The 27,707-nt window shown below is 40.9% G+C and overlaps 5 protein-coding genes across 6 annotated transcripts; 3 read left to right on the top strand and 2 right to left on the bottom strand.

Moving 5' to 3' along the window:
* The first annotated feature begins 7,011 nt into the window (after positions 1-7,011).
* Positions 7,012-9,417, top strand: LOC130694518 (rhythmically expressed gene 5 protein-like). The gene is made up of 5 exons (XM_057517592.2): positions 7,012-7,732; positions 7,840-7,906; positions 8,420-8,524; positions 8,600-9,000; positions 9,070-9,417. Exons 1-4 carry the CDS (start codon positions 7,613-7,615, stop codon positions 8,851-8,853), a joined length of 546 nt encoding a protein of 181 aa, XP_057373575.1. The 5' UTR covers positions 7,012-7,612; the 3' UTR covers positions 8,854-9,000; positions 9,070-9,417.
* Positions 9,418-16,474: 7,057 nt separating this feature from the next.
* On the top strand, positions 16,475-19,893 carry LOC130694514 (rhythmically expressed gene 5 protein-like). Of its 2 annotated transcripts, XM_057517589.2 has the most exons (5): positions 16,475-16,670; positions 16,752-17,423; positions 17,520-17,586; positions 18,860-18,964; positions 19,040-19,893. In XM_057517589.2, the coding sequence occupies exons 2-5, from the start codon at positions 17,304-17,306 to the stop codon at positions 19,423-19,425; spliced, it is 678 nt and encodes a 225-aa protein (XP_057373572.1). In that variant the 5' UTR covers positions 16,475-16,670; positions 16,752-17,303; the 3' UTR covers positions 19,426-19,893. The 2 variants fall into 2 exon arrangements, with proteins under 2 accessions (XP_057373572.1, XP_057373571.1); XM_057517588.2 differs by lacking the exon at positions 16,475-16,670 and having other exon boundaries at positions 16,699-17,423.
* A 181-nt stretch (positions 19,894-20,074) lies between these two features.
* Positions 20,075-24,343, bottom strand: LOC130694494 (von Willebrand factor A domain-containing protein 5A-like). Its single transcript, XM_057517562.2, has 18 exons — positions 24,188-24,343; positions 23,694-23,893; positions 23,479-23,633; positions 23,216-23,397; positions 23,036-23,144; positions 22,847-22,954; positions 22,639-22,785; positions 22,549-22,581; positions 22,353-22,452; positions 22,175-22,287; positions 22,039-22,108; positions 21,838-21,981; positions 21,601-21,782; positions 21,371-21,537; positions 21,213-21,313; positions 20,842-21,156; positions 20,525-20,764; positions 20,075-20,471 (listed from the first exon to the last, which is right to left on the bottom strand). Exons 2-18 carry the CDS (start codon positions 23,872-23,874, stop codon positions 20,260-20,262), a joined length of 2,559 nt encoding a protein of 852 aa, XP_057373545.1. The 5' UTR covers positions 23,875-23,893; positions 24,188-24,343; the 3' UTR covers positions 20,075-20,259.
* A 117-nt stretch (positions 24,344-24,460) lies between these two features.
* Positions 24,461-27,090, top strand: LOC130694499 (dnaJ homolog subfamily C member 11-like). Its single transcript, XM_057517568.2, has 10 exons — positions 24,461-24,606; positions 24,757-25,133; positions 25,186-25,280; positions 25,348-25,566; positions 25,633-25,840; positions 25,903-26,019; positions 26,080-26,271; positions 26,339-26,570; positions 26,706-26,835; positions 26,896-27,090. The coding sequence occupies exons 1-10, from the start codon at positions 24,544-24,546 to the stop codon at positions 26,913-26,915; spliced, it is 1,653 nt and encodes a 550-aa protein (XP_057373551.1). The 5' UTR covers positions 24,461-24,543; the 3' UTR covers positions 26,916-27,090.
* LOC130694521 (uncharacterized) lies at positions 26,820-27,560 on the bottom strand. The gene is made up of 2 exons (XM_057517595.2): positions 27,369-27,560; positions 26,820-27,271 (listed from the first exon to the last, which is right to left on the bottom strand). The coding sequence occupies exons 1-2, from the start codon at positions 27,514-27,516 to the stop codon at positions 27,051-27,053; spliced, it is 369 nt and encodes a 122-aa protein (XP_057373578.1). The 5' UTR covers positions 27,517-27,560; the 3' UTR covers positions 26,820-27,050.
* Positions 27,561-27,707: the final 147 nt, after the last annotated feature.

The raw sequence follows: 27,707 nt of genomic DNA, 5'->3' as shown, positions 1-27,707 counted from the left end.
TTCAGTGCACGCAACGGTGTCGATTACCGAACCGTGACCGGCTCTGTTCGAAGAATGAACCAATTCACAATCACGAAGCGGATAGGGAGGACAAACTCTTCCATATTTGTAATCTCTTTTACTTTGAATATGAAAGAGAAGAGGAGACGTTGCCGTGACGCTCCGTTGCGCATCCTTTTTCAAACCGACGTCGGTTGACGTGAAAACGATAAGCCAATGAAGACGGTCATCACGTTCGGTCGCATTCGTTCACCACAGGGGAGAGACAACGTGCCCTATACAAAGTATGTCAATCGGTGCTGGAACAATGTCTCCATTTCAAGTCACTGGGATCGACGTTGACTCTGTTGCTCTTTTTTTTATTGTCGATCGTTTAGATTGTGTTGGTTTTGGGATTCTTTTGTGACACATTTTCCCGTGATTTCACGATGAAACATTTCGTTTCTTTTATCGCTTCTTTGCCTCTTTTTCTATGGTGATTTTTTCGACAAAACTTCGTGTTTCCAGGAACAGACCACCGACTCTGTTTGAAAGATCGCGTGGACGAGTAGACGGAGGCGGATGTTGACTCTTTACTCACATGATTCTGTCCGATTTGCAATCAGTAGCCCTGACTGCCCACGGCAGCTTGTAGACAGCCTCTCTTTCTCTCTCTTCTCAGCAGTTTTCTTTTCCTAAAAATAATAAAAAAAGAAAGAGAAATCCAACAGTTAAATGATGACTCTCGCCAACAACATCCTGGTGGAGCGTGCTGTGCTCGCCCGAACTGCGTTCAATTTGTCCCGAATTCTTTTGCAGTCATCTCCTAATAATTATTTACGAGCCTCATATGTGTACCTTAAATAGTGTGCCCACTAAATACTTTGAAAACGTTTGACTGCTTTAAACAGCCTATCCACGCAATCACGTTCGACTCACGATTGCATATTTCATACGGGGCCCAAACGAAGTCGGTGCGCGTATAATGACCGCCTGAATAGGCGGACATCGTTTGGCAGGCAGAATACAAACTAAGAAGTTTAATGGCAACAGTCCATGCATAACTGGCCTCTCTCATTCAAAGGACTCGCGTTGTTTAAGCATTTTTGCTTTTTGCCTTGGTTTGTCTTGCGTGTCTGATCGGGAGTTCGTTCGGTCCCAACGTTTCGAACATTGTTTTCGTGTGTGGTTTAGCAATGAACACCACAAGTGGGAAATACCACATCAACCGCAAATCATAAATTTCTAACTGAATATGGCCATATTTAAAATGATTCTCTTTCGCAATTAACCAATGTGGATGTCAGTGCAAGGATTCACGTGCGGTTTCTATAGTTGGTCGGAGGGCTCATTATTATGTAAAATGTCTAACTGATTGGCTTCGCTAGATGTGAATCCATCAATTAATTCTTTTTTTTTTTTTGTGTGTGTATTTCCGCATTTTTTTTTCCAAGGGCGTTACTCACATCCAGCAGAGGTTGACGTCATCACGCAGCCCTTCAACATTTTATTGTTAATAGCCTGTTTATTGTTTTTCCACAGAATTTCGGCTCATCTGAGATTCTTTGAAATGACGACATCTGGAACGAAACAAAACATTCATCCACTCAACCTTGGGAATTCCAGGTGTTTTTTTGTGTCTATTTCGTTGTTCGACAAGTGGTTCAACTGGTTACGCATTGCTCAATTTGAATAAACATTTCCATCTTTTGATTTTTTTATTTGACTCTTAAAAAGGCATGGCCCCCTTCAAATCAGTTTATTGATTACAAACATATTCTTCGAAGTTTTGCTTGTTCTCGTTCTCCAGTCATTAAATTGTTTTTATTTTCTTTCAATAACCGTTGAAATAGGACTCGTAAAAATTGGGTGGGTATCATGTTTAAATAACTCCGCAATTCCATGCAAGGGATTGTTTCAAATGCATTCAAAGTCGAACTTTGTTTTATGTCGTTTTGCGAAACCATAAAAAACTAGGAATATTGCTAAACATCCATAACTATTTTGGCTGTACACAAACGAATGGCTTTCTTCCTGGTCCAGGCTTTTCTTTTTAACGATTTCCAATTTGAATTGGAGCCGATGTTTGTAACGGAATGTTCCAAGGCCATGGAACGCATCCAATGCAAATCGTTAAATAAACAGGCGGGAAAGGGGTGTCGGCTAGCGTGCTTCGAAATTAAACAAGAATATGCGACAATCAATGAGATGATCTGGTAGATTTTCTTTGGGGGAAATACCCGAGGTGTTGACAAAAATGAATGTCACGATGTTTGTCGTTGACGGTGCCAACAAAAAGACGCGGTGATAACATTCTGTTTTACGATCGAAAAAAAACAAGGAATGCTGTAGTGTGACGTCATAACTAGCAAAAGCTTATCGTTGAACGTAGAGAAGACGTCGCCTGAATATATTGGTGAAATCACTTTCTGCCTTGCATCTTATGAGGACATCCACAACTCTTTTGCCTACGTGGGACCCAAACGTGATATTTCATCGTGCATTTAGAGGTGTGGCCAGCTCGATCCAAATTTGGGTTTCAACATCCCGAACGGGTCAAGAAAAGTCACGTACACCGTTGGACCTGTTAAAAGCATCTTTTTTTTTTTCACGAAGAAAAATAAGTTTTGTGAGCACCAAACAGCCGTGAGCTGTAAGTGCCGTCAGCACGAAGAGAAATGATAGCCGTGTAAGGAAAGATCATTTGATGGCTTTCCCCTCCCCCCCCAAAAAAAAAATCACGGACCTGTGTGTGTGTGTGCTCCCGCGTGTACTTCTTTCTATAGGACGACGATGGAGATGATTACCTTGTTCTCGGCCAATATAGACTCGCTAATAGCGCAGTGCTCCATCAGAAGCAAAACTATCAATAAATGACACGTTTGGATGCGCCATTGAAATGAAGATTTGCGATGGCACAACGATTCACGACGACGGCTTTTTCGCATCGTTTTATTTCTCCATTTCGAAGCTGATGACGTCAATGTCTAGCAAAAAAAAGCCGGACGTGTGCGCGAATTGAAGACGAACGAGCACATCCATTCGATTCAAGGGCATACCGTCCATCTTTTTTTGCATTTGGACGTGCCAGATGAATGACCATCGTCAATAATTCAGACAGAAATTTACAGTACGCGTCTAGAAAAGGCTCCCGAGATAAAACGCGTGTATATTTATTATTATTTTTTTAAATCAATAAATGGCCACCTGTGTCAATTACAAGCGTATGACATTAGAAACTTGCTGGCTATTTCTGTATGCTTATTGTCAATGGAAGTGCTGGAATGAATCAAGCAAGTCACGCAGGATTTTAACAATGGCAATGAAAAAGAAGTGCGTCATACTTTCTTTCATTGTCAATTGATACTTGATACGAGAATGAACAATTGGGAAAGCGTCTTTTTGTCTCACGTTTTCACACTGCATAAACATTCGAGATGAATAGCCGGAAGACAAAAGGCAATGACAGTGCGGTCCTTATATCGATACCTATTCAATTGCCAGTTATTTCTAATAGTTTCTAAAGTTCGTTTAGAACTTTGAATTAAGTTAATAAGAAATGTCTAGACGTCTATTCATATGTTTAGAAGATGATGGACGTTTGATGTAAAAAAAAAAAAAAAAATGAGGACTTGCGTGTTGTTGCCTTTTGGTTATTTTTGGGACTACCCGACGGTGTGTAATATAGTAACGGTTGTGGAGCAGGTTTTTTTTTCAACTAAGGAGAAAATGATTTGCCCAGTGGCTAGTTGGACGCATCCAAATAAAGGCTGTAGGCAACGGATGAAAATTGATTGAATTTATTGATGGATAGGGGTTAGGTTGAATGACATGAACGGGCCATTTATAAGCACATGCGTTTGGGTTCCGAGAATAGTTGCACGAACGCAATTACAGACGGTTTTCTTTTTGAAGTGAAAAGAGAAGGAAGGTTAACGATCGCAAAATGTCGTCGTATTCAAATTTCGTTCGTCCTGACGTCGGGCAAGTTGTTGTAAGACATTGTTGTTATATCGCATGTGTTGTGCATGATTGTTATTACGTCGGCAATGACGCTCGTGTGTCCCTTCAAAATAGCCGAAAGTGGAAAAACACGGAACACAAAGAAAAGAACAAAATTCCGCATACCAATGGCAGCGGGAGAGATGTAACGATATGGCACGAGCCACAAGGCACACTTTTAACTGAAAAAAAAATACGTATACGATGAGAAATTTTTTTCTTTTAGATACGATCGGTCAAACAGAAAATAAACGACCATAATGCGTGGGATTTTTTCTTTTTTCCCCAATGTTTTTAGTGAATATCCATGTTGTTCTCGGTTTGAGTGCCGGAATCCTTTTGATCGCCCCTTATATGAACATGCGCAGTACATGCAAATGTATGCACTAGACGTATTAGCATCAACAACACATTATAAATAATCGGAATATTCTGCATATTGCATAACCTAGTCAATTTCTTTCCCTCATATGGCAAATGAGTCACTCGTGCAAAAAGTTACGTTAATAGCATCACAACTAAAATGAACGATTGTCTCTTTTAATCGCAATATCAAAAGGTGCGAATCCTGTTTGCGAAAACTGGCAACATCGCGCAATTAGTGTAATTAGTGCAGCTGTCAATTTGCAGGCAATTTCAAATCCAAAATGGCTTCTGTCGGTTGCCACAGACAAAATGCACGCTGGCAATCAGTCCAAGTTTGCTTTCTTAAACGGGGAAAGAAAAAGAACAGTAGGATCGTGAGGACCGTTAGCCACCAGGTAAGAACCATTTTGGATGCACGTGATATCAATTAAAAAAGTGGGCAGTCTCATTTCATCCTCTTGTTGCTTGTTGGGCATTTCAGTGAGCTCTTGCCTTCAGCATGTTCGTTCCACTCAATTTGCTCAGTTGATTGTTACACGATTAATGCCACGCCGTTGACATTGATAAAAATCTAGTCACCATTTTTAGTTTTGGTAACCCCCGCATTAATCGAGCTATAAATATTCTGCATATTGTTTAACCTAGTCCACCCGATATGGACCGAAGGCAGTGAGACATTCGTGAAACAGTCAATGATATTTTTTTTTTTGCAAGAGTCAAACCGTTATTGACCGTTTTGGTAGGTTACCCAAAAAAAGCGACACGTCTATAAATATAAAAAACAGCGTGAATTCACGATGTCCTAGAAGCTGATCTTCAATCTGCTGATAGTAAAAAAAAGAAAAAAAAAACCTTTTTTCTTTTCTTGGGATGGAAATACCCAACAGACGGATGTTGCCATCGGTGGCCAGTTTTTAGTTCTATGGTGATCTTTATCCTTCGACGTACGTCATTTGTTTACTAGTGGTTGTCGTCGACGGGAGTGACTGATCTGATTTCTTTGAAAACAAACCATCCATTTACATTTTGTCCTAAAAATTTCATTTTTCCCTTCATTTTAGTTGGAAGTGTTACAGTTCTATGAAACACCGATGACAAGGAATTGCTGTCGGATATATTTGGTACAATTGAATCAAGAAGAGAGGCAATGACACAGGCAGACGGGCCCCTTGTCCTGTTCCCTTTCCATCGCTCATCGAAGAAGATTTTCAAGGTTCAGACAACTTAAACAACGTCACATTCAATACGTGCAGGTATTTAGAAAAAAGTCTATTTTGTGTGGCAACGTGAAAACATTAACTGATCGTCAGCCATTATTCCATTGTTTTTATTGCAGCACATCTTTTTATGTTGCGATTGTTTGCTTTGTTGTTATTGTTGGTGTTGTGGCGACGGAGAGCCTAGGCCGCCTGGAGCATTCCAACAACCCAAATGCCTTTCGATGGCTTTTAGTCCGTTTTTTTATTTATTTATTGGTATGTACAAAAAGCCATTGCGATCACGTAACAGCACCACCGTACCCGTGAATAGTTTGCGGCACTGCGATCGCCATTTGCCTGTAGAACCTCGTGCGTTTGTGCGTGTGGGAAGATGATGGGCGCATAAACGATGGTTGATGGAGTCGACCCAAACGAGTGGACGGGCATGAACCTCCTCTTCTTCTTCTTTTCTTCTTCTCAATTCTTTTGCTCTTGGCTTCCCTCTGGTTTCTAACCGCCTGCCAGTTTTTTTTTCTTTTTCTTCCCCTTTTTTTTTCTTGTTGGCGCCAACGAGTCGGCGCCGTCCAGTCGGGACTCCAAGTCCCGCGTGCAATGAGCGGAGAGAGTCGGTCGGTGGCTGGCGGACAGCGGCGACAGGCCGACGCAATCGTTTCTTTCCTCTTGCACGGCCTCTTCTTTTCTCCTCGTTTTCCTTCTTTTCTTGATATCTTATCAGTCAAAATGATTTGAAGGGGCAAAAAAAGAAATGGCCACCTTAATCCTACAGTTAACCTCCAGTAACCCTTTGCAATATTTTTCGTCCATCTACATTTAAACAGATTTAAAACGAAAAGAATGGCCACGTTGTTTTTTTGACGAATGTCCAGACTCGTCGTCCTAAAAACGCGGAACGTTTTTCCCAAAAATCGAAAAAAACTACGAAATTATTTGGCCTTTTCTTTATTGCGTGATGTAAAATAAAGGGGAAGGATATTCCCGAGGCCTGGTTGGTACGTCCTAGCGCGGCTCACGATCACGAGAAATGCAATACAACAAGAGACATGGCCATATATGGAAATGTTACTCAATCGTTTTGACTTGGCAGCAGAAGCCAACGTCCTTTTTTTTTTCTCTTTTTCTATTTTGCCTTTTCTTTTATCGCTGATTGAATTGGGTTTTTACCTAGTCCATTTTCATCGTTTTTCTTTTATTTATTCCAATAGGAGGAAACAAAACAACGCACAATAGGCCGTCCTTGTTCGAAAGCGTCCAACATTAACTCGTCTAATAAATGACATCGAGGTGTGTGAATTTTGTGTACTCGATGACCCGATTTTATCGTCGTGATGAAGATCGGTGCAAGTGCTGAGGACCCAGCAACAGTCGCAATGGATGATGTTAAGCAAACGGAATATGAAACGGACCTTGGCCAAGGTGAGAAAGAGTTTCCAATATTTTATCCAGGCCACAGTCGGCGTGAATTTGGCGCCAGAACTTCAAAGATTTACGTTGCAGCGGATTGCTGTGCGGAATCCCACCGTAAGGAAACGAAGGAGAAGAAAAAAAAAGGGAACGACCTTGGTGACCTCCGAAAGAATGCTGGAAAGAGGCCGACCACGGCATTCCAATGAAAAACGAACGAACGCAACAAGAAAATCTAGAGAGGGGGAGAAAGAAAGAAACAAAAAATTCAAGGAAGACAAACTTTTCGAAATAAAAAGAAGAAGAAAAAACGACCGTGTTGGCTGGAACGTCCTTGCTCCAGGCTATGCATTCTTGAACTTCTCTCTTTCTGCTGGTTATTTTTCGTTTCTTTCGACCGAAGCTTCGGGACCACAACAACCACCTCACCAGTCCCGCATGCCCAACAATCCACGACCGCCCTTCGCTCATAAGAGGCAACGGCCAACGTTGGCCAGCAATCATTCGTTGGCCGACCAGCGTTCAGTCCACATCCACTACCGACTCTCTACAATTCCTCATTTTTACAATTTTCACGTTGCCAGTCTCGTGTTACGATTTGCGTTTTCATCACCAACTCTCCCAACACACACAAAAAACGGAAAATGTCTCGCTGGTGTTGCTGCTCTTTGTTTGTCATCGTCTCCTTGTTACTTGTGAGTCAACCACAACAAACTGATGGTGCAGCTATTCCTATTTGGGAGCTGCTCAAACACGAAGAAAAGGTATGAACATTTAACCTGATCCATTTACGCAAGCGCAATTGTGTTGTGCATTCAAGTCTCTGACATAAAGAGGACAAACTCTAAACAGCACCTTGTTATCTTTACAGATGGGCCGACTATTCTACGTTTTCGTTCATCTCGTCGAACAATATTGCAAAACTTCGGATATCCCTGGTAAGAATTGTCTCCCTTAAATGAAGATGTTTTCCAAGCCAGCACCAATGTTGGCTGTTATTAGTTTCGTAAAACCTCATTTTGGTTACGACCAGGATATGTGATGACTCTAACGTGACGTAAAATAGCCAACAGGTCCCTCAAAACACATTATTGGCACGCAAATAAGTCATTCCCTGTATTGCTTGAACGATCGTTAATCAGCAGTTACGTCATGTTGAGGTTGTAAATCACCGACTGTATTGATGTCGACGACATTCCTGGTTAACAGTCATGACGTCAAACACTTACACGAAGGTCAAGCCAACAACCGTGACTGATAAACAGATCTAATACGAACAGGTGAAGAGATAGCTCATGATGATGGCCAAAAGGTTTCTTAAAAATCGGTACATTTAAGGATAGCATTGGCGATAATGATCCATTGCCTTTCTACATGAATCGATCGACAAATGATGGAACCACAACAACTGTTTGTTACATGTTTTTCTTTCTTTTCGTGTGTTATCGCAGATTGCCCCAAGGTCTTGACGCTTTACGGCATGTCGAATTTGGTTAGCGAAAGCGAACATTCGTTAGATCTGATGGATCCTTACCAACGTGACGCCAAAACAATCGGTAAGGTTTTCTTTTTAATTCCTTCTTTTTTCGAATACCCAATTTAATGGCCAATGTCTATTTAAATGCTTTTAGTGTGGGAGAAGATTATGCGCGGTGAATTCAAATTGCCAACGAAATTGACGAGTGGGAAACCGATGAAGACTCCATTGAAATCGTCTGTTGCCATCAATAATGAAGTCTACTCATCGCCTTACGAGATCCGCGTCCCTCCGCCTGCCACCTACGTTGCTCCACCAGTTGCTTCATCAACACCCAGTAATGAGCACTCGGACGATACGTCTTCCTCTCAAATCATCCTTTCGCATAACACAGAAAATCGAGTCTAAAAGAATCCATCCGGAAGAAACAAAGAACCAACATATGTGTGACCCATTATGACGGAAGGACCGGCCTCGCTTTACAAGCTTCGGATGTCAGTTGTTCTTCTTTCTTGATCTTCGATCCAGCCTTCAAAACCTCACTTCATTTCACAGGTATGTCCTATATTGGCAATGCCCTTTGATTTTGTTTATTTTATCTCACACATTTCTTGATTTCCACAGAATATTGTGAAACTTTGGGTTTGGATGGGTGTGAAAAGCCTTCAAGTGTCGACTGGTGGCTGGATGACATATTTTTACAACTTTGTTCCGGCGCTTCGTGACGTTTCTTCCCTTTGTTTTTTTGGGTTTCAACCGTTGGCTCTTTTCGATTTGTTCCAGTACCTGATGTAAAATGGCTAACTATTTCCGAGAGGCTGGTTTTTTTGGAGCTAACTATTAAAAACAAACAACCTTGTACATTTGATGTTCATTTGTGTGGACCAGAAGACCTATGTAAATTTTGTAAATTTATGTATATTGGGGTTCCCTATGCTCCCAATTCACATCCTTATACGCGTTTGACTTGTGACGAGATTAAAATTGATATCTTTCGAAATACATTTTTATTGACTAGATCGTTGAATGAATTCGATCTATTACTATCATAAAACAAATTACAGTGTGTTTTCTTTTAAATGCCCTTTCTTATTCGTTCAAGTTGTTTCAGAACATCATTGTTACGACCGTTGGGTTTATCTGGATTCGTACTCGATAACCCGCTTTCTCATTAAACCAAACGTTTTTTCCTCATGGTGATCGCTAGATCTGAACGGATGGTCTGGCAAAAGAACGTGATCCAGGAACACAATGTAATATGGCGGAGGAATACATCGCATACGCTATCAACATTCGAAAAGGTTTGACCGGTCATCAATAAAACAAATGAATACAGCTATTGTTACACGTTGTCAGTAGCAAAACATAAACATCGTGCAACAATAGTTTCATTCTTATTTCTAACCGTTGATCTCAAAGCTCATTTGAGTTATGCGCCGGGTCTATCCGGCTTCGGTAATCGTTTCTCTGCAGGACATTGCGGATGCGATGGAATGTTTTCAGGAGAAAATGATGGGACTTGTGACTCACCACGAAACATTTCGAAGAAAAAAGAAATAGATGACTTCCCATCAATGAGTCATTCACGCAAACTTTTGAAGCAATAAGTTTCGTGATTTTTGCAAATGGCTTTGGTGGAGGCAGAATTTTGAAACGGTTCGTGCACAGCGATGCGGAACAAAGAGATTGGACTGTCACGTTTCTCATTTTACTCCGCCCGAATCACTTGAACTGTCCCAAAATGAAAGAGCCATAGAACACCAAACTGGAGTGGGCGGGATGGATGGATGGAATAACTTGAATTTTCAGAAAAAGGCCATCCCCTCAGATGATCGATTTCGATTCTGATGAAGGTGGCCTTGCTCTTTGTTGGTTTCGTGTTGTTTTTACAAAGTTGCTTTAACAATAACAAACAAGGCGTACGATTTCGTGTTCGTGAGCCGTTGTGAACATCAAATAGGGTTGGTAAAAACACGTTCGATCTCGTGCCAACAGTGCGGATTGATTGACTTTCCGAGGGCGGAATGAATCATCTTTTACGACGCAATTGGCCAAATCGCAGCTTCAGGCAGTTGATCAACGATCTTCCAACCAAACGAATTTGATTTTCGATCATCCTTTCTCTCTTCCTTTTTGTTTTTTTTTGCCTTTCTCTCTCATTTCGCATTCGTCAGTGCGGATGCCAGTTCACGGGATGTGATGCATTTCGACCTCGATGAACGTGACGCCATCGCGTTCACGCTGTTTGCAGACGATTTCAGTGCACGCAACGGTGTCGATTACCGAACCGTGACCGGCTCTGTTTGAAGAATGAACCAATTCACAATCACGAAGCGGATAGGGAGGACAAACTCTTCCATATTTGTAAACTCTTTTACTTTGAATATGAAAGAGAAGAGGAGACGTTGCCGTGACGCTCTGTTGCGGATCCCTTTTCAAACCGGCGTCGATTGACGGGAAAACGATAAGCCAATGAAGTCGGTCATCACGTTCGGTCGCGCTCATTCACCACAGGGGACGTACCCTATACAAAGTATGTCAATCGGTGCTGGAACAATGTCTCCATTCCGAGTCCCTGGGATCGACGTTGACTCTGTTGCTCTTTTTTTTATTGTCGATCGTTTAGATTGTGTTGGTTTTGGGATTCTTTTGTGACACATTTTCCCGTGATTTCACGATGAAACATTTCGTTTATTTTATTCTTGGCCGTTTCTTAGCTTCATTTTGATGTTTTTTTTGGCTGACGTCAAAAAACGGCATGGTGATTTGAACAACGGACCACCGACTCTGTTTGAAAGATCGCGTGAACGAGTGAACAGAGGCGGATGTTGACTCTCGACTCACATGATTTCTGTCTGATTTGCAATCATTTTCGGCATTTGGCTCCAAAGAAAAAAGGAAAAGAGGCACGCAAATGATGGGCCAAACAACATCCTGTTGCCAGCACTGGCAACGCCGCTCAATTTGTACCAAATTCTTTCGTCAGTCCCTCTAATACTTATTTATGAGCTGGACTGGTCTGTTCAGTTCCTGGACAGTGCAACCGCTGACAACCTATGGTGAGCGTATCTAGCGCACACCATCACATACCGAAGGGGTTTTTTCAACCCGGACCCAAGAGCCCAGTAGCCACAACTTTCTCTGCTAAGTGGTAGGTTTTCGGGATGTTTTATAATTACTGGCAACATTCAAATAGAATAATCATTTTTTTTTTTTCACAACAACAAAAGAATTAATTTAAATTGTTATGGGTGTGTGCGTGAAAGAATAGAATTTCAGCGGGCCGTTTCCTCCCGCGTGATTATATCCCGTCAAAATCTGTTGTACCGTTCCGTTGCATTGTCTTGTGACACAATGAATCTTTTGCGGTTAAGAAATATAAGAAAGTAGAAAATGAACAGCGAAAAGCAGAGAATGTACTGAGAAAGTCCAGTTGACGTTCACATGCAACAAACAAATCACAAGGTTGTATAATGAATCTGATTATCATTAAAAATTCTTATGAAATCAGTGGCTCGACTGATGAGCTCCGCTAGTTGTTGCATAAATTCAATCTTTTTGTTTTTTCAATGTATTTTTTCTCCCTTTTGTTTTCAAGGGCAGCAACAGAGCTTGACGTCATCGTAGAGTCTCTTCCAGCGTGAAAATTTCGGTCCGAAATTGATGAAACATCTGGAACGAATCAAAAGACTCTGCATCGTTCTTGTATGTGGCTCAACTGGTAATCGATATTTGAATGTAATTCCAAGTTTTTATTTGGCTCTATAAAAAAAAGCATCCCATTTAACCTTCCAAAAGTTTATTTTTTTTAACTCAATTTTTGCTACGCCAAAATTTCTTTTTTTGGTTCTTCTGACTATTCAAGTTCAAAAACCGCTTCTAGACATTCCAGTATTTTTATAACATAAAAAAAAATAAAGGGAATAAGCAAAACGTTTCCATAACTGGCTGGGCATTTCTTTTATTTTGTTTCCTCTTTTTTTTAGCCAAAATAGAAAAGGCAATAAAAAATAAAAAGGCAACGTCTATTTTTGGCTTTGTGTCATTGTTGGTTTCATTCCCTTCGTTCTCGTGCACAATAAATACTGTGTTGTTTTTATTCCGCTCTTTCATCGTGTGGGTTATATTGTTATCACACACGTCGAGGACATACATCCGAGGCTTTATTGATTCTCATTTTCGCATCAATTGTTCTCGATGACGTGGTATCTCGACGACCTGAACAAAAGAATTCGACACCTTCCTGTTACGACAGAATGCGACAAAGGTAACAAGAATGAAACAAAGAAACTCTTTTCGCACTTTATTTTGTATGTGACATTTCATTATATATTCAACATTAGAGGTGTGGTGAGAGACATATCCAAATTTGGATTTCCACGAGATTCGAACGGGCTCACAGTCACGTACACACACACACACACCGTTCGTCTAACAGGAATCAAATCAAATGGACTTGCAATCTTATAGATTGTCGCATTTAAACAGTCGGTGGGAACACACAGAAAAACGAACAGCACAAATGAGAAGCACTATAGCACTATGCCATAAAGTCATTTGTTGTAATCCAAAGGTCGTAAACTGGCCGAAAGTGATAGCCGTGTTAGGGTTCTCCATCAGCCGGACGAAACTCTCTGTGTCTATTAAGACCATCACCCACAACGGCGGGGATTTCTGCACGCGGGATGATTACAGTACAAATATTTCAACGTTTTTTACAACCCAGGAGCATTCATCCATTAGTTGGCAAAAAGGAAATTGGCGGATGAAATGATTTGTTGATGGCCATCAAAGCAAAAAGATGCGAACGTGCGATCAACAACATCAAGGAAGAAATCGATTCAAGGACCTTTTTGGACAATGAATTATCATCGTCGATTTATTTTTTCTCAGCGGTGGATGGACGTTCTTTATCGCAGCACCGGTGCGTGATGAATGCGATCCGCCCCGACAGGTTTTTTTGTTTTATTCATTGCCAATACGTACAGCGTCAATTATGCACATGTTTTGGTTGCCATTTTTTTTTTTTTTTTTCGTAAACGATGAAAAAAGTTGAAATTCTAGCACTGTCCTCCTCGTAAAGGTTCCAAACTCAGTCTATATAGATTGGGCTGGCTATACGCTAACCGTATAGCGGGTTATTTTGCATATTCCGGTTACGCAAATTTCTTTTGACCAGTGGACCATTTCTGACCTTTCTTCTGGTGGCCATCAATTCTGTTGTAAAAACGACGATGAAAAAGGCTATATTGATGTTGGCCATATATATTTGCGTAGCAGGTATGCGTTTAACTTCTTTATTTTGTGTGGGGTTTAGTTTGTACATTTGTTTTTTGTTTTTTTTATGATTTAACTTGAGAAGAAAAGAAGAAGAATTTCCTTATTTGTGTGTATTTTCCCATCGCAGAGAAAGGACAGATTGATCGGGGAAGGTTAACGATCCGAAAATGTCGCCGCTTGCAAATTTTACTTCTTTTACGTTTGGCCGCGAGGCTGTGAATATTTTAGCGTGGATTCAAAAACAAACACACAAACAAAAAATGCGGATTTTTCCTTTTCCCGCAGAACCATGCGCTCGTCTCTCGTAACATTTCCCATGCGTAGGGCAGTGTGTATGGTCGTCATTATTATTATCGCATCGATGTGTTTGTACCTTTCGAAAAAATACCCGAAAGTGGAAAACGAAGAAGAAAAAAAATAAATTCCGCATACCAATAGCAGCGGGAGAGAAGTAACGATATGGCACGAGCCACAAGACACACTTTTAACTGAAAAAAGAGAAAGAAAAGGTATACGATGAGAAAATGTTTTTCTTTTTTCAGATGCGATCGGTCAAACAGAAAATAAACGAACATAATGCGTGGGATTTTCTTTTTTTTTTCCACAATGTTTTTTTAGTGAGTATCCATGTTGTTCTCTGTTTGAGTGCCGGAATTCGTTTGATCGACCCTTATATGAACATGCACAGTACATGCAAATGCGTATTTGCATCAACCCCCGCATTTATCGAGCTAAAAATAATCTGAATATTCTGCATATTGGTTAACCTAGTTCACCTCTTTCCCTGATATGGCAAATAAGTCAATGTTATTACAATTAAAATGAACAATTACTTCAATTGCAATATCAAAAGGTGCGAATCCTGTTTTCGAAAACTCATCGCATCGCGCAATTAGTGTAATTAGCGCAGCTTTCAATTTGCAGGCAATATAAAATCCAAAATGGCTCCCGTCTGCCGCCAGACAAATGCACGCTGGCAATCAGTCCAAGTTTGTTTTCTTAAACGGGGAAAAAAAGAGTAGTGTGATGGTGAGGACCGTTAGCCACTAGGTAAGAACCATTTTGGATGCACGTGATATCAATTAAAAAAAGTGGGCAGTCCCAGTTCATCCTCTTTTCTTGTTGCTTGTTGGGCATTACAGTGAACTCTTGCCTTCAGCATTTTCGTTCCACTCAATTTGCTCAGTTGATTGTTACACGGTTAATGCGATGCGGTTGACATTGATAAAAATCTAGTCACTGTTTTTAGTTTTGGTCGGCTAGATGTAACCAGACTAGACCAGTTTTATTCCACACGCGTACATAACTGTAACAGTACGGGCTGTAGCAGTAAGAGAACCGGTTGTTCTTGTCGCCATTTTTGTTGAACTCGTTTACGTTATTACAGTAGGAACACAAGGAAAGTAATGGAGTAACAGAATCACAAAACAAAAGGGGCCACTGTCCTGTTCTCGTTTCTCCTTCTTTCGTTTATTTTTGTACGGCCAACCGAAAGAACGTCGCAGAAGGGCTGCAGATAGTTGAATAAATAATGCGTCACAAAGTGAAAACATTAACTGATTGTTTTCTACGTAGCGTTGTGTCCATTGTCTTTTCTTTGCCATCCTAAGTGTTTTTGTTTGTTGTTTTTTCCCAGCTTTTTGTTGATGTTGCAATTGTTGTGTTTGTTGTTTAAGTTGTTGTTATTGTTGGTGGTGTGGCGACGGAGAGCCTAGGCCGCCTGCAGCATTCCAACAACCCAAATGCCTTTCGATGGCTTTTAGTCCGTTTTCTTATTTATTTATTGGTATGCACAAAAAGCCATTGCGATCACGTAACAGCATCACCGTACCCGTGAATACGTTGGCTGTATTGCAATCGCTATTTGCCTGTAGAACCTCGTGCGTTTGTGCGTGTGGGAAGATGATGGGCGCATAAACGATGGTTGATGGAGTCGACCCAAACGAGTGGACGGGCATGAACCTCCTCTTCTTCTTCTTTTCTTCTTCTCAATTCTTTTGCTCTTGGCTTCCCTCTGGTTTCTAACCGCCTGCCAGTTTTTTTTTCTTTTTCGTCCCCTTTTTTTTTCTTGTTGGCGCCAACGAGTCGGCGCCGTCCAGTCGGGACTCCAAGTCCCGCGTGCAATGAGCGGAGAGAGTCGGTCGGTGGCTGGCGGACAGCGGCGACAGGCCGACGCAATCGTTTCTTTCCTATTGCACGGCCTCTTCTTTTCTCCTCGTTTTCCTTCTTTTCTTGATATCTTATCAGTCAAAATGATTTGAAGGGGCAAAAAAAGAAATGGCCACCTTAATCCTACAGTTAACCTCCAGTAACCCTTTACAATATTTTTCGTCCATCTACATTTAAACAGATTTAAAACGAAAAGAATGGCCACGTTGTTTTTTTGACGAATGTCCAGACTCGTCGTCCTAAAAACGCGGAACGTTTTTCCCAAAAATCGAAAAAAACTACGAAATTATTTGGCCTTTTCTTTATTGCGTGATGTAAAATAAAGGGGAAGGATATTCCCGAGGCCTGGTTGGTACGTCCTAGCGCGGCTCACGATCACGAGAAATGCAATACAACAAGAGACATGGCCATATATGGAAATGTTACTCAATCGTTTTGACTTGGCAGCAGAAGCCAACGTCCTTTTTTTTTTCTCTTTTTCTATTTTGCCTTTTCTTTTATCGCTGATTGAATTGGGTTTTTACCTAGTCCATTTTCATCGTTTTTCTTTTATTTATTCCAATAGGAGGAAACAAAACAACGCACAATAGGCCGTCCTTGTTCGAAAGCGTCCAACATTAACTCGTCTAATAAATGACATCGAGGTGTGTGAATTTTGTGTACTCGATGACCCGATTTTATCGTCGTGATGAAGATCGGTGCAAGTGCTGAGGACCCAGCAACAGTCGCAATGGATGATGTTAAGCAAACGGAATATGAAACGGACCTTGGCCAAGGTGAGAAAGAGTTTCCAATATTTTATCCAGGCCACAGTCGGCGTGAATTTGGCGCCAGAACTTCAAAGATTTACGTTGCAGCGGATTGCTGTGCGGAATCCCACCGTAAGGAAACGAAGGAGAAGAAAAAAAAAGGGAACGACCTTGGTGACCTCCGAAAGAATGCTGGAAAGAGGCCGACCACGGCATTCCAATGAAAAACGAACGAACGCAACAAGAAAATCTAGAGAGGGGGAGAAAGAAAGAAACAAAAAATTCAAGGAAGACAAACTTTTCGAAATAAAAAGAAGGAAAAAAAAACGACCGTGTTGGCTGGAACGTCCTTGCTCCAGGCTATGCATTCTTGAACTTCTCTCTTTCTGCTGGTTATTTTTCGTTTCTTTCGACCGAAGCTTCGGGACCACAACAACCACCTCACCAGTCCCGCATGCCCAACAATCCACGACCGCCCTTCGCTCATAAGAGGCAACGGCCAACGTTGGCCAGCAATCATTCGTTGGCCGACCAGCGTTCAGTCCACATCCACTACCGACTCTCTACAATTCCTCATTTTTACAATTTTCACGTTGCCAGTCTCGTGTTACGATTTGCGTTTTCATCACCAACTCTCCCAACACACACAAAAAACGGAAAATGTCTCGCTGGTGTTGCTGCTCTTTGTTTGTCATCGTCTCCTTGTTACTTGTGAGTCAACCACAACAAACTGATGGTGCAGCTATTCCTATTTGGGAGCTGCTCAAACACGAAGAAAAGGTACGAACATTTAATCTGATCCATTTACGCAAGCGCAATTGTGTTGTGCATTCAAGTCTCTGACTGGAACTAAACAACACTGTGTTATCTTTACAGATGGGCAGACTATTCTACGTTTTCGTTCATCTCGTCGAACAATATTGCAAAACTTCAGACATCCCTGGTAAGAATTCTCTTCCTACTAAAGAAAATCATAAGTTTATGCATCATCAAAACAAGAGCAAAACGACCACACAGGCTCAAATGCAATCGTATAGAACTAGACAAATTGTCCAGCCGTTTTAAGTACTTAATTTTTTTAATCTTACTGACTTTATCATTCCACCTGCCCTCCATTTCGCGTAATACAGTCATCTTAGGAAATAGCTCAAGAAACAGCTTGAACTCCGTAAATTTTCTTAGTTTCGAATAACGTTTGCACTAAAAAAACAAGTGAAAGGGTAAAGCGCGCATACGTCTCCAAATGTATCCCGCCTTTTACGAAGAGTCACGATAAAATCAAGTTAAAGAAATCAATCCCCGACGAGCAAATCCAGTGGTTGTCTGTAACCATTTTTCTTACATACCCACGGCGAATAGAAAACTCCCGATGCTTCAGTTTGTTTTCAGTGATGTCTTTTACATAATCTCGACGACCAAAACCATCACTGGGAAATCCTCCCAGCAAACAAAGCGGGCACGGAACCCCGGCAGCTCTATTTTCCAGGCCAAACGTAAAAAAACAGCCTCGTTCGTGATTGGCTCCGTCCGCATGCACGAGTAGAATAAAATCAGTTCACACTCGTCCACAGCCTTAGGGAAGGTCGTTTTATCATTGTGTTCGACTTGGACCAGGATGTAAAAAAAAAAAAGAAGAGCCTAAACGTGTCGTATAAATTTAAAAAAGAAAACAAGTCTTCGGGGTCTCTGGAATTTTGCTGACGTCACGGTCGTGAAGAAGAAGAAGAAAAATACGTTTTAAATAGGAAAAGAAACGAGGGCATTACTGATGTCCAGTTATTTGCACGCACACAAATATTTCTCTTTGGGGCGCCAGTCGTTAATCAGCGGGTCAGCACGTCACGAATTTTTTTTTCCCGATGCGTCTATAAAGTTCACGATATGCGTGTTGAGTTGTTTGGTGCGTATGAGTTGGAAATTCCTGAAACATCGAGTGATGACGTCAAACGACTAGATGAAGAGGGGGGAAGTTAGTCGCCTCGTGAATGATTTGCATATCGAACACAAAAATTCCAAGCGGTGGGAAGATTGCAGTTGATGAAGGGGGAGGAGGAAAGGCTTTTCAAAAATTGCAATCGGTGCATTTAAGGGTCGGACTAAAGGCTGACGATAATGATCAAGTGCGTTCCACACGAATAGAATCGATCGACAGATGATGATGGAACCACAACAACTGATTGTTACATGTTTTTCTTTCTTTTCGTGTGTTATCGCAGATTGCCCCAAGGTTCTGACGCTCTACGGCATGTCTAATTTGGTCAGCGAGAGCGAACACTCGCTAGATCTCATGGACCCTTACCAACGCGACGCCAAAACTATCGGTAAGTTTTTCTTTTTAATTCCTTCTTTCTTCGAATACTCAATTTAATGGCCAATGTCTATTTAAATGCTTTCAGTGTGGGAAAAGATTATGCGCGGTGAATTCAAATTGCCAACGAAACTGACGAGTGGGAAACCGATGAAGACTCCATTGAAATCGTCTGTTGCCATCAACAATGAGGTCTACTCGTCGCCTTACGAGATCCGCGTTCGTCCACCTGCCACCTTCATCGCCCCACCTGTGGCTTCATCATCACCCAGTGATAATAAACAACAGCCGGAGCAAAATAAACCATCGTCTTCATTAGATCTTTCTGGCAACTCTGACGAAGACGACACGTCATCTAAGCTGACAATTATACGTTTTGGTCGCTCTTTAGCCTCACCGTCGAATAACGATAACTCACCTGTGCCTCTCCTCTCAGAAGAAGACGCAGAAACCTTGAACCAGCTGTTCGCCTAAACTCGACAGGGTGTATCCATTTTACTTGTTAATAATTCTTATTTGTTGCTTCATGAGACTAAGTTAAAACTTCGTGTTACGTTACTCTTGTTTAACTGTAACGTAGCAATCGAGGTTGACATTGCCATCTAGTCAATTTTCCTTTTTTACGTTTATGTGTCTTGTTTTCTATTTGTTAAGTATAGAAATTCAAAGTAATTTGCAAATGATTGTGACTTACACAGAAATGTCTGTCACATCTTTTTATCACATCAACTGAAATCCCAGAGGCTTTTTCGTAAGTGACTATTATCATATTCTATTGTATTTCTCCAAGAAACATTTTCTTATTCGATGATACATTTGTTGTTCTAAACATTCTCTTTGTTTCATTCAAAACAAAGAGAAATGTTTTATTCCACCGGATAGTTCTGTAAATAAAAAGACGACAGACTTGTATTTGAAATATTCCAATTGCCTTTTTGTCGGCCTGTGTCTGTCTCGGCGGTTCACTGCTCAAAACCTGCCAGAGTGACTAAGAATTCCTAGGGTTTGGAATTCAACCTTAGACAGCAGATGGTTGCAACTGTTTCCAATTTTTTTTTCAGGTAAATCTAATTCAAAATTCTTACTTATTAGAAGAGATTGATGTTTTCATCAGGACATCAGGTAAGTTGAACATTCTATATATTCATATAATATTTGAACTAAGCAAACCATGTATAATACTGATTAATAATACCAAACATGACATTGTTTGTGTATAACAAAGGAACTGCCTTATGCTGACAAGTGAAAGAAAAGCAAAAGCAAAAACGTCGTTCGATCCACATTCCAAGTTGATGACGATGTTTTTCACAAATTTAATTTCGATTTAACAAAATCTTGGGCTGCTTTCGTGCAAGTGACATCGTCTCCAGTAGGTTGAAGGGAGGAACGCAACCAAGATTCCGCTTTTTTAGCCACCAACATCCAAGTATCCTGCAGGTCAATCAGCGCAATCGACAAGTACGCCAAAGCAACAGCAGTAGCCCATACTTGTTCACTGTACGAATGTTCCAGTCCGGCTGCAGAGAAGTAGAATTAATATCCATTTTTGCGCTTTAAATAGTTTATGTACCTTGTTTGATGTCCTCTACTGTCGTATCGAGAAGACTAGCGAATGTTTTTTCCAGTTTAAACGAACCATCAAAATTTTGGCTTGATACGAGTTTTATTAACTTGTCGTCATTCGTGTTTCCTTCAGGTACGATCTCCTCCGGATGGTTTTCTATGGAAGCCGCAAAATTAGCCGCACCACGGGGCATTCCAAAGGAAACGCTGTCGAAAGCATCCCCTTGCATGTCAAAAGATTGTGGCACTAAATCAAAAAAGGGTACAGTTAGCTAAATGATTTAACCAAGTTCTGAAATCCTAGCTACGACCACGGTTACATACTCTGTTTTCCAACTATACTGTCACATTGGATAGCTGCTTGTGAAGGACTAGCTCTGCGTGCCATGCTACGTTTCATCATCGGGGGTTGACTGTTGAGGCTGTGTGCCATGGCAGATCGCATCATCGGGGGCGCACTGGAGCATGCCATTGCCACTGGTGCGCATCCGCCCTGCGCAACTAAACGAAAGCCACCACCCCAACCGTGAGCCATATGGAGAGGAACATCACGTGACTTCATCATCATCCAGGATTCTTTGAGTTCCTTCTGCACTTTGGGATCGACAGCCACGTACGAAGTGTATTTCGATGCTAATCCTAAACGCCAAATATTGCATTAGTTTAATTCTTTTGTTGTTCCATGCGCTGCGTACCATATCGACAGCCAAGTTGAACTATTTCTTTCTTAGTGTTTGTATCTTCATTATTCCCTTCTCTGTCTTGCAGGATCTGGATCAGTTTCCTCGCCGCTAAACTACAATGTACGTCATAAGAAAAGGTTCGCAGTTACGTGATGAAATCTGAAACTTACGAGTGAATAATTTGGCCTTGTTCCAAATTAGATGCAGTCACGTTTATTTTCAGCGTTAGAGGACCATCTGGAGAAACAGCAACGACCTCAGCCCATTTCGGCAGTTGAGCATCCTCCGCGAGCAGGGCGTACACTATCAAATGCCTTCCATCGAAAACGGCAGGAATCTGGTAAACGAGTCTCAAAGTTATCTCACAATTACAAACAGCAAAAGATCAGTTGATCGTTACCATGGAATTGCACGGCGCCTGCCGGAATTTCTTTTCTGGTGTTTCAACACAGACAGTCGTCGCAGGATCGGCTTCCAGCGGTTTACCGTATCCCATCAACGTCTTTTCAGTTTGAACGGGTCTGCTGGCCACAGCATGTGATTGTTCAGTTTCATCATGCCCTTCCCATTTCACCTTGATGTCTGTTGTTGTTTTGTTGGTAACATAAGCCAGGTAAATTAATGTGTTTTTTCGTACCGGTAAGAGACGGCTGTAGAGCATCCTGAAGTTGTTGCATGACTTTCTTCTCCAATCTTTCTTCTAGAGACGCAAAGAGCGCCGTTCCGTTGCCCGCACGGGCCATTCCTTCTACTAGATGATGACTAGCGCTGCTTCCCAATCCTCATCAAAGAAAACCTGAACTCTAATCTCTTTGCACGATTAAATTTAGATGCAAACCTAAGGCGAAGACTCGGGCTTGTCCATTATGACGACGGACCAGACTTAGAACTTCGTTCGCATTGGACACCTTTCATACACCATAGATAGCACAAATGATAACGTTGAGACTGGAGACGTTAATGAAAATGATTACCTCTCCATCCGTGAGAACAAACACCTGACGTAAGTAGCCATCGATAGGCGGTTTCTTGAAAATGATTTCCAATGGTTGCAGTATTTCAGTACCTCCCAAATTCGCATCGATTTCTAATGGAACAAGGGCAAATACGTAAAATTGAGCTATGCGGTAAGTTTTAGTTTGTTTGCCATACTTTCAGCGTAGGCCTTTGCGGTGTTCAGGATCACTTCATCGTATTTCCTGCTTTCTGGGAAGAGTTCTTCGTAGGTGAAGCCGAACCCCGCAATATTCACCTTTGATAATTAGTTAATTGATTACCGTTGAAAAAGTGCAGATGTAAGGCTAGATAAGAAGTGAATAGGAAATGGGAATTGTAAGATATTGCTTACGTAACAATCCAAGGGCAGTGAATGAAGAAATAGCTGTTTAACAAAGAATATTTAATAATTTGATTAATTTGAATATAAAGATGATAGTACCTTGAGCGCTTGTTTAGCCTGCCCAATTCCGACCCCACCCATTGAACCCGAACGATCCACAAGAAAAATTAATTCGGTCTTCTGATCAGCCAATTTGAAGGTAGGAACCAGACTTAACATCATGGCTGTTGTACCGGTAGGGGATTTCTGACAAAAAAGAATTTAAATCAAGAAGATGCTTTATTTTCTACAAGTGCAACGAATTTACCTCATGAATAAGCCGTGGCTGGTTCGGCTCGGCCACTTGAATGTAAAAGACGAGATCGCGATCCATGGATGTCACCACATTGTCTAAACGAAACGTCCCATTCAATGGCTAAATTTCCGAGAATAGATGAAAACATTGAAACAATTAAAGAAGATCGTCAAGAAAGATAGAGTAAATCACTGGTCATACCGTGGCAGCATCGAGATCAACAGCAATTTTATGTGTTGGACAACGTATTTCTTTGATGGCCGATGCCATTCGCACGCTGGCGTTAAATTCAACTTGATAATTGGATTGCCTTTGGTAAAGGAGACAATTTTCAATTTAAATATTTTGAAAAAATGACGTTCAATGAGAAACTGAACTAACTCTGTATATTGGACCGATGCCAGGTCAGCCGCCGCGCTAGACTTATCGCTGCTAGGAACATAGCGTGGAGCGATGGTCGTCGGTAAATAAAAACGGATTTCCTTTCCTTCCACTTTTAATTCCGTGACATAAGTTAAGCTGATTTTGGCCCCAGAACCAGCAGCTAAGTTGCCTACCTTAGCCTTATCGATTGGAAACAATTCATTGAATCAAATCTGAGTGAAAGTTCAAACGAGATGTGGGTTACAAAGGAAACAACATACCTTGAAGACATCCGGTAGTTTCTCTTCAACCAAAAAAGCCGAATGTCCGCTCTGGATTGCCTCGTCATAGTCTTCCTGTGCTTCTTTCGTTTCCTTGACAACACCTTCGATGACACGCCCGTCTACTTCGGCAGTAAATTTGCAAATTCCAGCTCCTACAATGATTTAAAATTCACCTGCATTTCCTGACAGCATAATTCTTTGAAAATGAATACCTTCATCAAGTGGGAAAAGATAAACAGCTTCGATGGGTTGATTTTCTTTATTTACGTAGCGTTGCTGAATGGTTACCTCGGCAACCAAGTCGATAATGCGTGCCTGGACGGAGACACCAGTTAAGGGCACTGGTATCGGCTCACGATCGGCACGCTCAATTATTAAACCACAACAAGTCATTTTCAACTGTCAAAAGCAACTGAAAAGAAAGATATGTAATTTTTATTAATTAATATCAATTTCATAATGGTTACGTTGTTTAGATAGCAATTTCAAATCACGAAAATACTTGTTTTTCTATGGAACAACCAAAATAGGTAGTCTACACTAATTGTTAAAATATGCAGTGCCTCACCTTGGCCGTTCGTGAAGGTCAGCCAAGTGCACGAATCTTACCAGTATGTGTTCTTTATAAGTGAAAATTTTGTTTACATTTTTACTTCGATTGCTATAGGATGGTTTTATTATTACGACGTAGTAGAAACTACCTTACTTGAGAATCTGCTGCTGCTTCGCCTTGCTGTCACAAAATATACTCAATGGAACGTTCCAAATCAACGTTGAAGATGCTTCGCCTACGCCTTATCCTGCGATAACGGCCGACCGGTGCTGCAACTTCCCACAAATAACACTATGCAATTCATTTCATATGTTTTCCCATGTTTGTTGTGAAATATTGTGAGGCACCCAAATAAACAACAACGCCATCAAGTGTACGTTGCTCGATGCATTCAAACATGTAAATAATCACCGCCAGGTGGAAGCTTGGACGCAACCAATTGACCGGCACTTCACGTTTCGTCTTAACGTTGTTCGTATTGAGTAGTTTGCCGATTATTGTCGTCCAATATGGATGATGAAGATGAACGATTGGAAGAAGATTTTTATCAATTCCTTAACTTACCAAGAAATGTAAGTACTTGATTCAGTTATGCTATCAACGTACATGGCTTGTGTGACCTTTTTTGAGAGATAGAACCCAAGAACCTGCGTTACATCACTGATGTTATTCCACATGACTTTTATTTATTTACTGCATGGTGTGTTTTTTTTTTGCATCAGGCCTCGCAAGAAGAAATCACAAATGCATACAGAAGACTAAGTCGCATTTATCATCCAGACAAACATACTGATGCCCTCAGAAAGAAGGAAGCTGAAGTTTTGTTCAATAAGACGAAAAAAGCATATGAAGTTCTGAGTGATCCCCATAAAAGAGCCATATATGATAGTCTTGGAACCAAGGGACTAGAAACAGAAGGTTGGGAGGTTGTTCAGCGAACAAAAACACCACAAGAAATTAGAGAAGAATATGAACTCCTTGCCCAGCAAAAAGAAGAACGCAGACTCCTTCAAAGGACCAACCCCAAAAGCTCCATTTCTGTGTCTATTGATGCCACAGAACTCTTCAATCCATATGAAGATGAATATGATGAGTTTGGGTAAACCAGAGCTTATTATTTACCTTAAGACACAACTAATAGATTTTTGCAGATCTGATGGTTTTCCATCTATTGTGGTGAAAGGCATGAACTTTTCTCAATCTATTGAAGCACCTCTTACTTTAAATGACACAGCTTTTCTTTCTGGTAATCACTACTAGCCATTAAAAAAATTTAGTCTACACATTTATTAATTAAAAATAAATAAATACAGGTCAACTGTCAACACACAAAGGCTCAGGTTCTGGCTCAGTTAATGTCTCATTAAGGAGAATCACATCTCCTGATGGGTGGGCAGAACTTGAAATGGGATTCGGTAGCGGTCTCTCATTTTCAGCCAAAGGCTTCCGCAATCTAACTAAGCGGATCTTTACGAATGTTTCTGGAATTGTCACTTCCACAGACCGAGGTTTAACCCTTGGATTTGTGTCTAGTAAGTACACTTTAGTTTTTCAAATGTTCACTTTTCTCTATCTCACAATGGTGTTTTGGTTTTAAGCGTTGGCGCATCAATTGGATAAGAACACGGTTGGTTATCTTACATATAAAGCCTCTGGACCTAGTTCGATGAGCACCATGGTGGTCAAGGACACATCTAGATACCGGGCGCAAGTTAATTTTGTTCTTGGTATCCCGCACTCCTACTTCGCCATCACATACTGCCACAAACTCGAAAAACACGATGGAAGATTACGAGGAGCTATCAAGTAAGCACATGTTTGCCGATAACATTTGCGTTGTTTGTAATACCAACTAATTTTTATTACAGAGCCGGAACCTTTGGAGCTATGGTAGAATATGGTCTTGAGCGTAAAGTATCAGAACATAGCTCGCTCGCAGTTTCTATGACAGTTGGAGTTCCGACTGGTGTAATGCTTAAAATCAAGTATTACGACACTTTTTTCCACACTTATCACAAGAAATTAACACAATTTAATTTCTGCAGGTTATCTCGAGGGAACCAAATTTACAATTTTCCAATCCATTTGTGTCATGAAGTTTTGCCAAGCCCCATCTTTTACGGAACAGTCACACCAATGATTGCATGGATCATCATACGTCGAGTGGTAGTGGAACCTTACATGCAGCAACAGAAAATTAAAGATATTGAAAAACACCGAGCTGTGCATCACTCACAGTTAGTTTGCTTTTACGGATCTTCAGTGAAAAACTATTTAACCGATTCATTTATTATTATTTTTAAGAATGCTGGCACGCCGCAGAGAAGCTGAAATTTCTATCGACCTGATGAAGGAAACATACAGACGGATTGTGGAGGACGAGGAAAACCGAAAAGGCTTAATTATCACAAAAGCGCTTTACGGTCGGTGGTTAGATCTCAGCCATCGCGATCTCGGTGACGCCATCACCGACGTTACTATCCCTCTTCAATGCCTAGTCAAGGATTCCAAGCTTATACTTCACGAGGCATCCAAGGTAAATTTTCAGCACACGAATAATCCTCGGAAAAACTTCTAGCAGTAAGATTAGGCTTATTTTCAACAATGACTAAACAATATGAAATTAGTCCTAAGCCAAAAAATCATGTTGTACGCTTTTTGTCCATCACAGTGTCAGCTTCCAGGATTTTATGACCCCTGCATGGGTGAAGATAAATCTTTATATGTACAGTACACATTTCATGGGGTTCCACATGAAGTGACCATCCAGGATACAGATCCACTACGGATACCCAAGCAGTGTAATTATATATAAATAAGTTCAATATGTACATACATAATAATTTCTATTTTTAATGCAGCTCACAGAAAACAGCTCTGAAAAATGACCAGGCAATAGATGACATTTTAATAAGATGATTATGGACATACAGTAGGCATTACAAGTGTTGATTTGATTTTACAGCTGTGTTTGGATCAACATTTCATGCCATATCTGTCCTACGAAGAAAAATATTCATGACTGTAAAATAGATTTCTCTAGTGTAAAGTCATAACAGAGCGAGTCCCAGTCAATTTCTTTTAGTATTTTAGGATGATGTTTCATAGCTGTGCCAGTTGACCACATCCTACTGTATGCTGGGGAAAACTGAAAAGGTATTTCATCATACACTTTACTGGCTGCAATTTCCTGTTTGATGCCAGCAGTTTTAGAGCTAATTGCATATGGTAGAGGACCTATAGGAAAAGTGAGGTATAAACTCTAAAATTTCTTCTTTATTGCTGCATGTTAAGTAAACAAGGTTGTTGCATGATAGTAGGAAAGATTTAGTACCTTGACGAAGTTGATGCGATTCTAGTGCAGTAGGTACAATGACATACCCATCATGTTCTGCTATTTCATTAGTGACAGTCACAGTAGTGTGCGGTGCTGCAGCAGGAACTTCTTTCTTAATCCCAAAAAATTTGTTAAAGAGAGCCATTTCTAATCTTATAAAATTTAATTTGATACGTGACGTCTGCTCACAAATCAATGATTAAACAAGCAAATTGCAGATGAGCAGCTTGGTGGCGTTGCGTTCGAAATTTTCTTTATGTTACGCTCTTTGTCGCCTGATGGCGTATCGTTTATCATGTGACGGGTTTGATTGCAAACTGTTAGATGGCGTATTTT

This window comes from Daphnia carinata, chromosome 4, assembly GCF_022539665.2.
Source record: "Daphnia carinata strain CSIRO-1 chromosome 4, CSIRO_AGI_Dcar_HiC_V3, whole genome shotgun sequence".
NCBI lineage: Eukaryota > Metazoa > Arthropoda > Branchiopoda > Diplostraca > Daphniidae > Daphnia > Daphnia carinata.
This window is presented reverse-complemented; position numbering and strand designations above follow the sequence as displayed.

What these genes read in the sequence shown, in the direction of transcription:
- LOC130694518 (XM_057517592.2), top strand. Translation starts at nt 7,613, where the DNA reads ATGTCTCGCTGGTGTTGCTGCTCTTTGTTTGTCATCGTCTCCTTGTTA. An exon ending in TGCTCAAACACGAAGAAAAG is followed by an intron (nt 7,733 to 7,839) that starts GTATGAACATTT and finishes TTATCTTTACAG; the next exon opens with ATGGGCCGACTATTCTACGT. An exon ending in CAAAACTTCGGATATCCCTG is followed by an intron (nt 7,907 to 8,419) that starts GTAAGAATTGTC and finishes GTGTTATCGCAG; the next exon opens with ATTGCCCCAAGGTCTTGACG.
- LOC130694514 (XM_057517589.2), top strand. Translation starts at nt 17,304, where the DNA reads ATGTCTCGCTGGTGTTGCTGCTCTTTGTTTGTCATCGTCTCCTTGTTA. An exon ending in TGCTCAAACACGAAGAAAAG is followed by an intron (nt 17,424 to 17,519) that starts GTACGAACATTT and finishes TTATCTTTACAG; the next exon opens with ATGGGCAGACTATTCTACGT. An exon ending in CAAAACTTCAGACATCCCTG is followed by an intron (nt 17,587 to 18,859) that starts GTAAGAATTCTC and finishes GTGTTATCGCAG; the next exon opens with ATTGCCCCAAGGTTCTGACG.
- LOC130694494 (XM_057517562.2), bottom strand. Translation starts at nt 23,874, where the DNA reads ATGACTTGTTGTGGTTTAATAATTGAGCGTGCCGATCGTGAGCCGATA. An exon ending in GCATCGGTCCAATATACAGA is followed by an intron (nt 23,145 to 23,215) that starts GTTAGTTCAGTT and finishes CCTTTACCAAAG; the next exon opens with GCAATCCAATTATCAAGTTG. An exon ending in AGTAGAGGACATCAAACAAG is followed by an intron (nt 20,472 to 20,524) that starts GTACATAAACTA and finishes ACTTCTCTGCAG; the next exon opens with CCGGACTGGAACATTCGTAC.
- LOC130694499 (XM_057517568.2), top strand. Translation starts at nt 24,544, where the DNA reads ATGGATGATGAAGATGAACGATTGGAAGAAGATTTTTATCAATTCCTT. An exon ending in TACTTCACGAGGCATCCAAG is followed by an intron (nt 26,571 to 26,705) that starts GTAAATTTTCAG and finishes TGTCCATCACAG; the next exon opens with TGTCAGCTTCCAGGATTTTA. An exon ending in ACTACGGATACCCAAGCAGT is followed by an intron (nt 26,836 to 26,895) that starts GTAATTATATAT and finishes TTTTTAATGCAG; the next exon opens with CTCACAGAAAACAGCTCTGA.
- LOC130694521 (XM_057517595.2), bottom strand. Translation starts at nt 27,516, where the DNA reads ATGGCTCTCTTTAACAAATTTTTTGGGATTAAGAAAGAAGTTCCTGCT. An exon ending in ATCGCATCAACTTCGTCAAG is followed by an intron (nt 27,272 to 27,368) that starts GTACTAAATCTT and finishes CTTTTCCTATAG; the next exon opens with GTCCTCTACCATATGCAATT.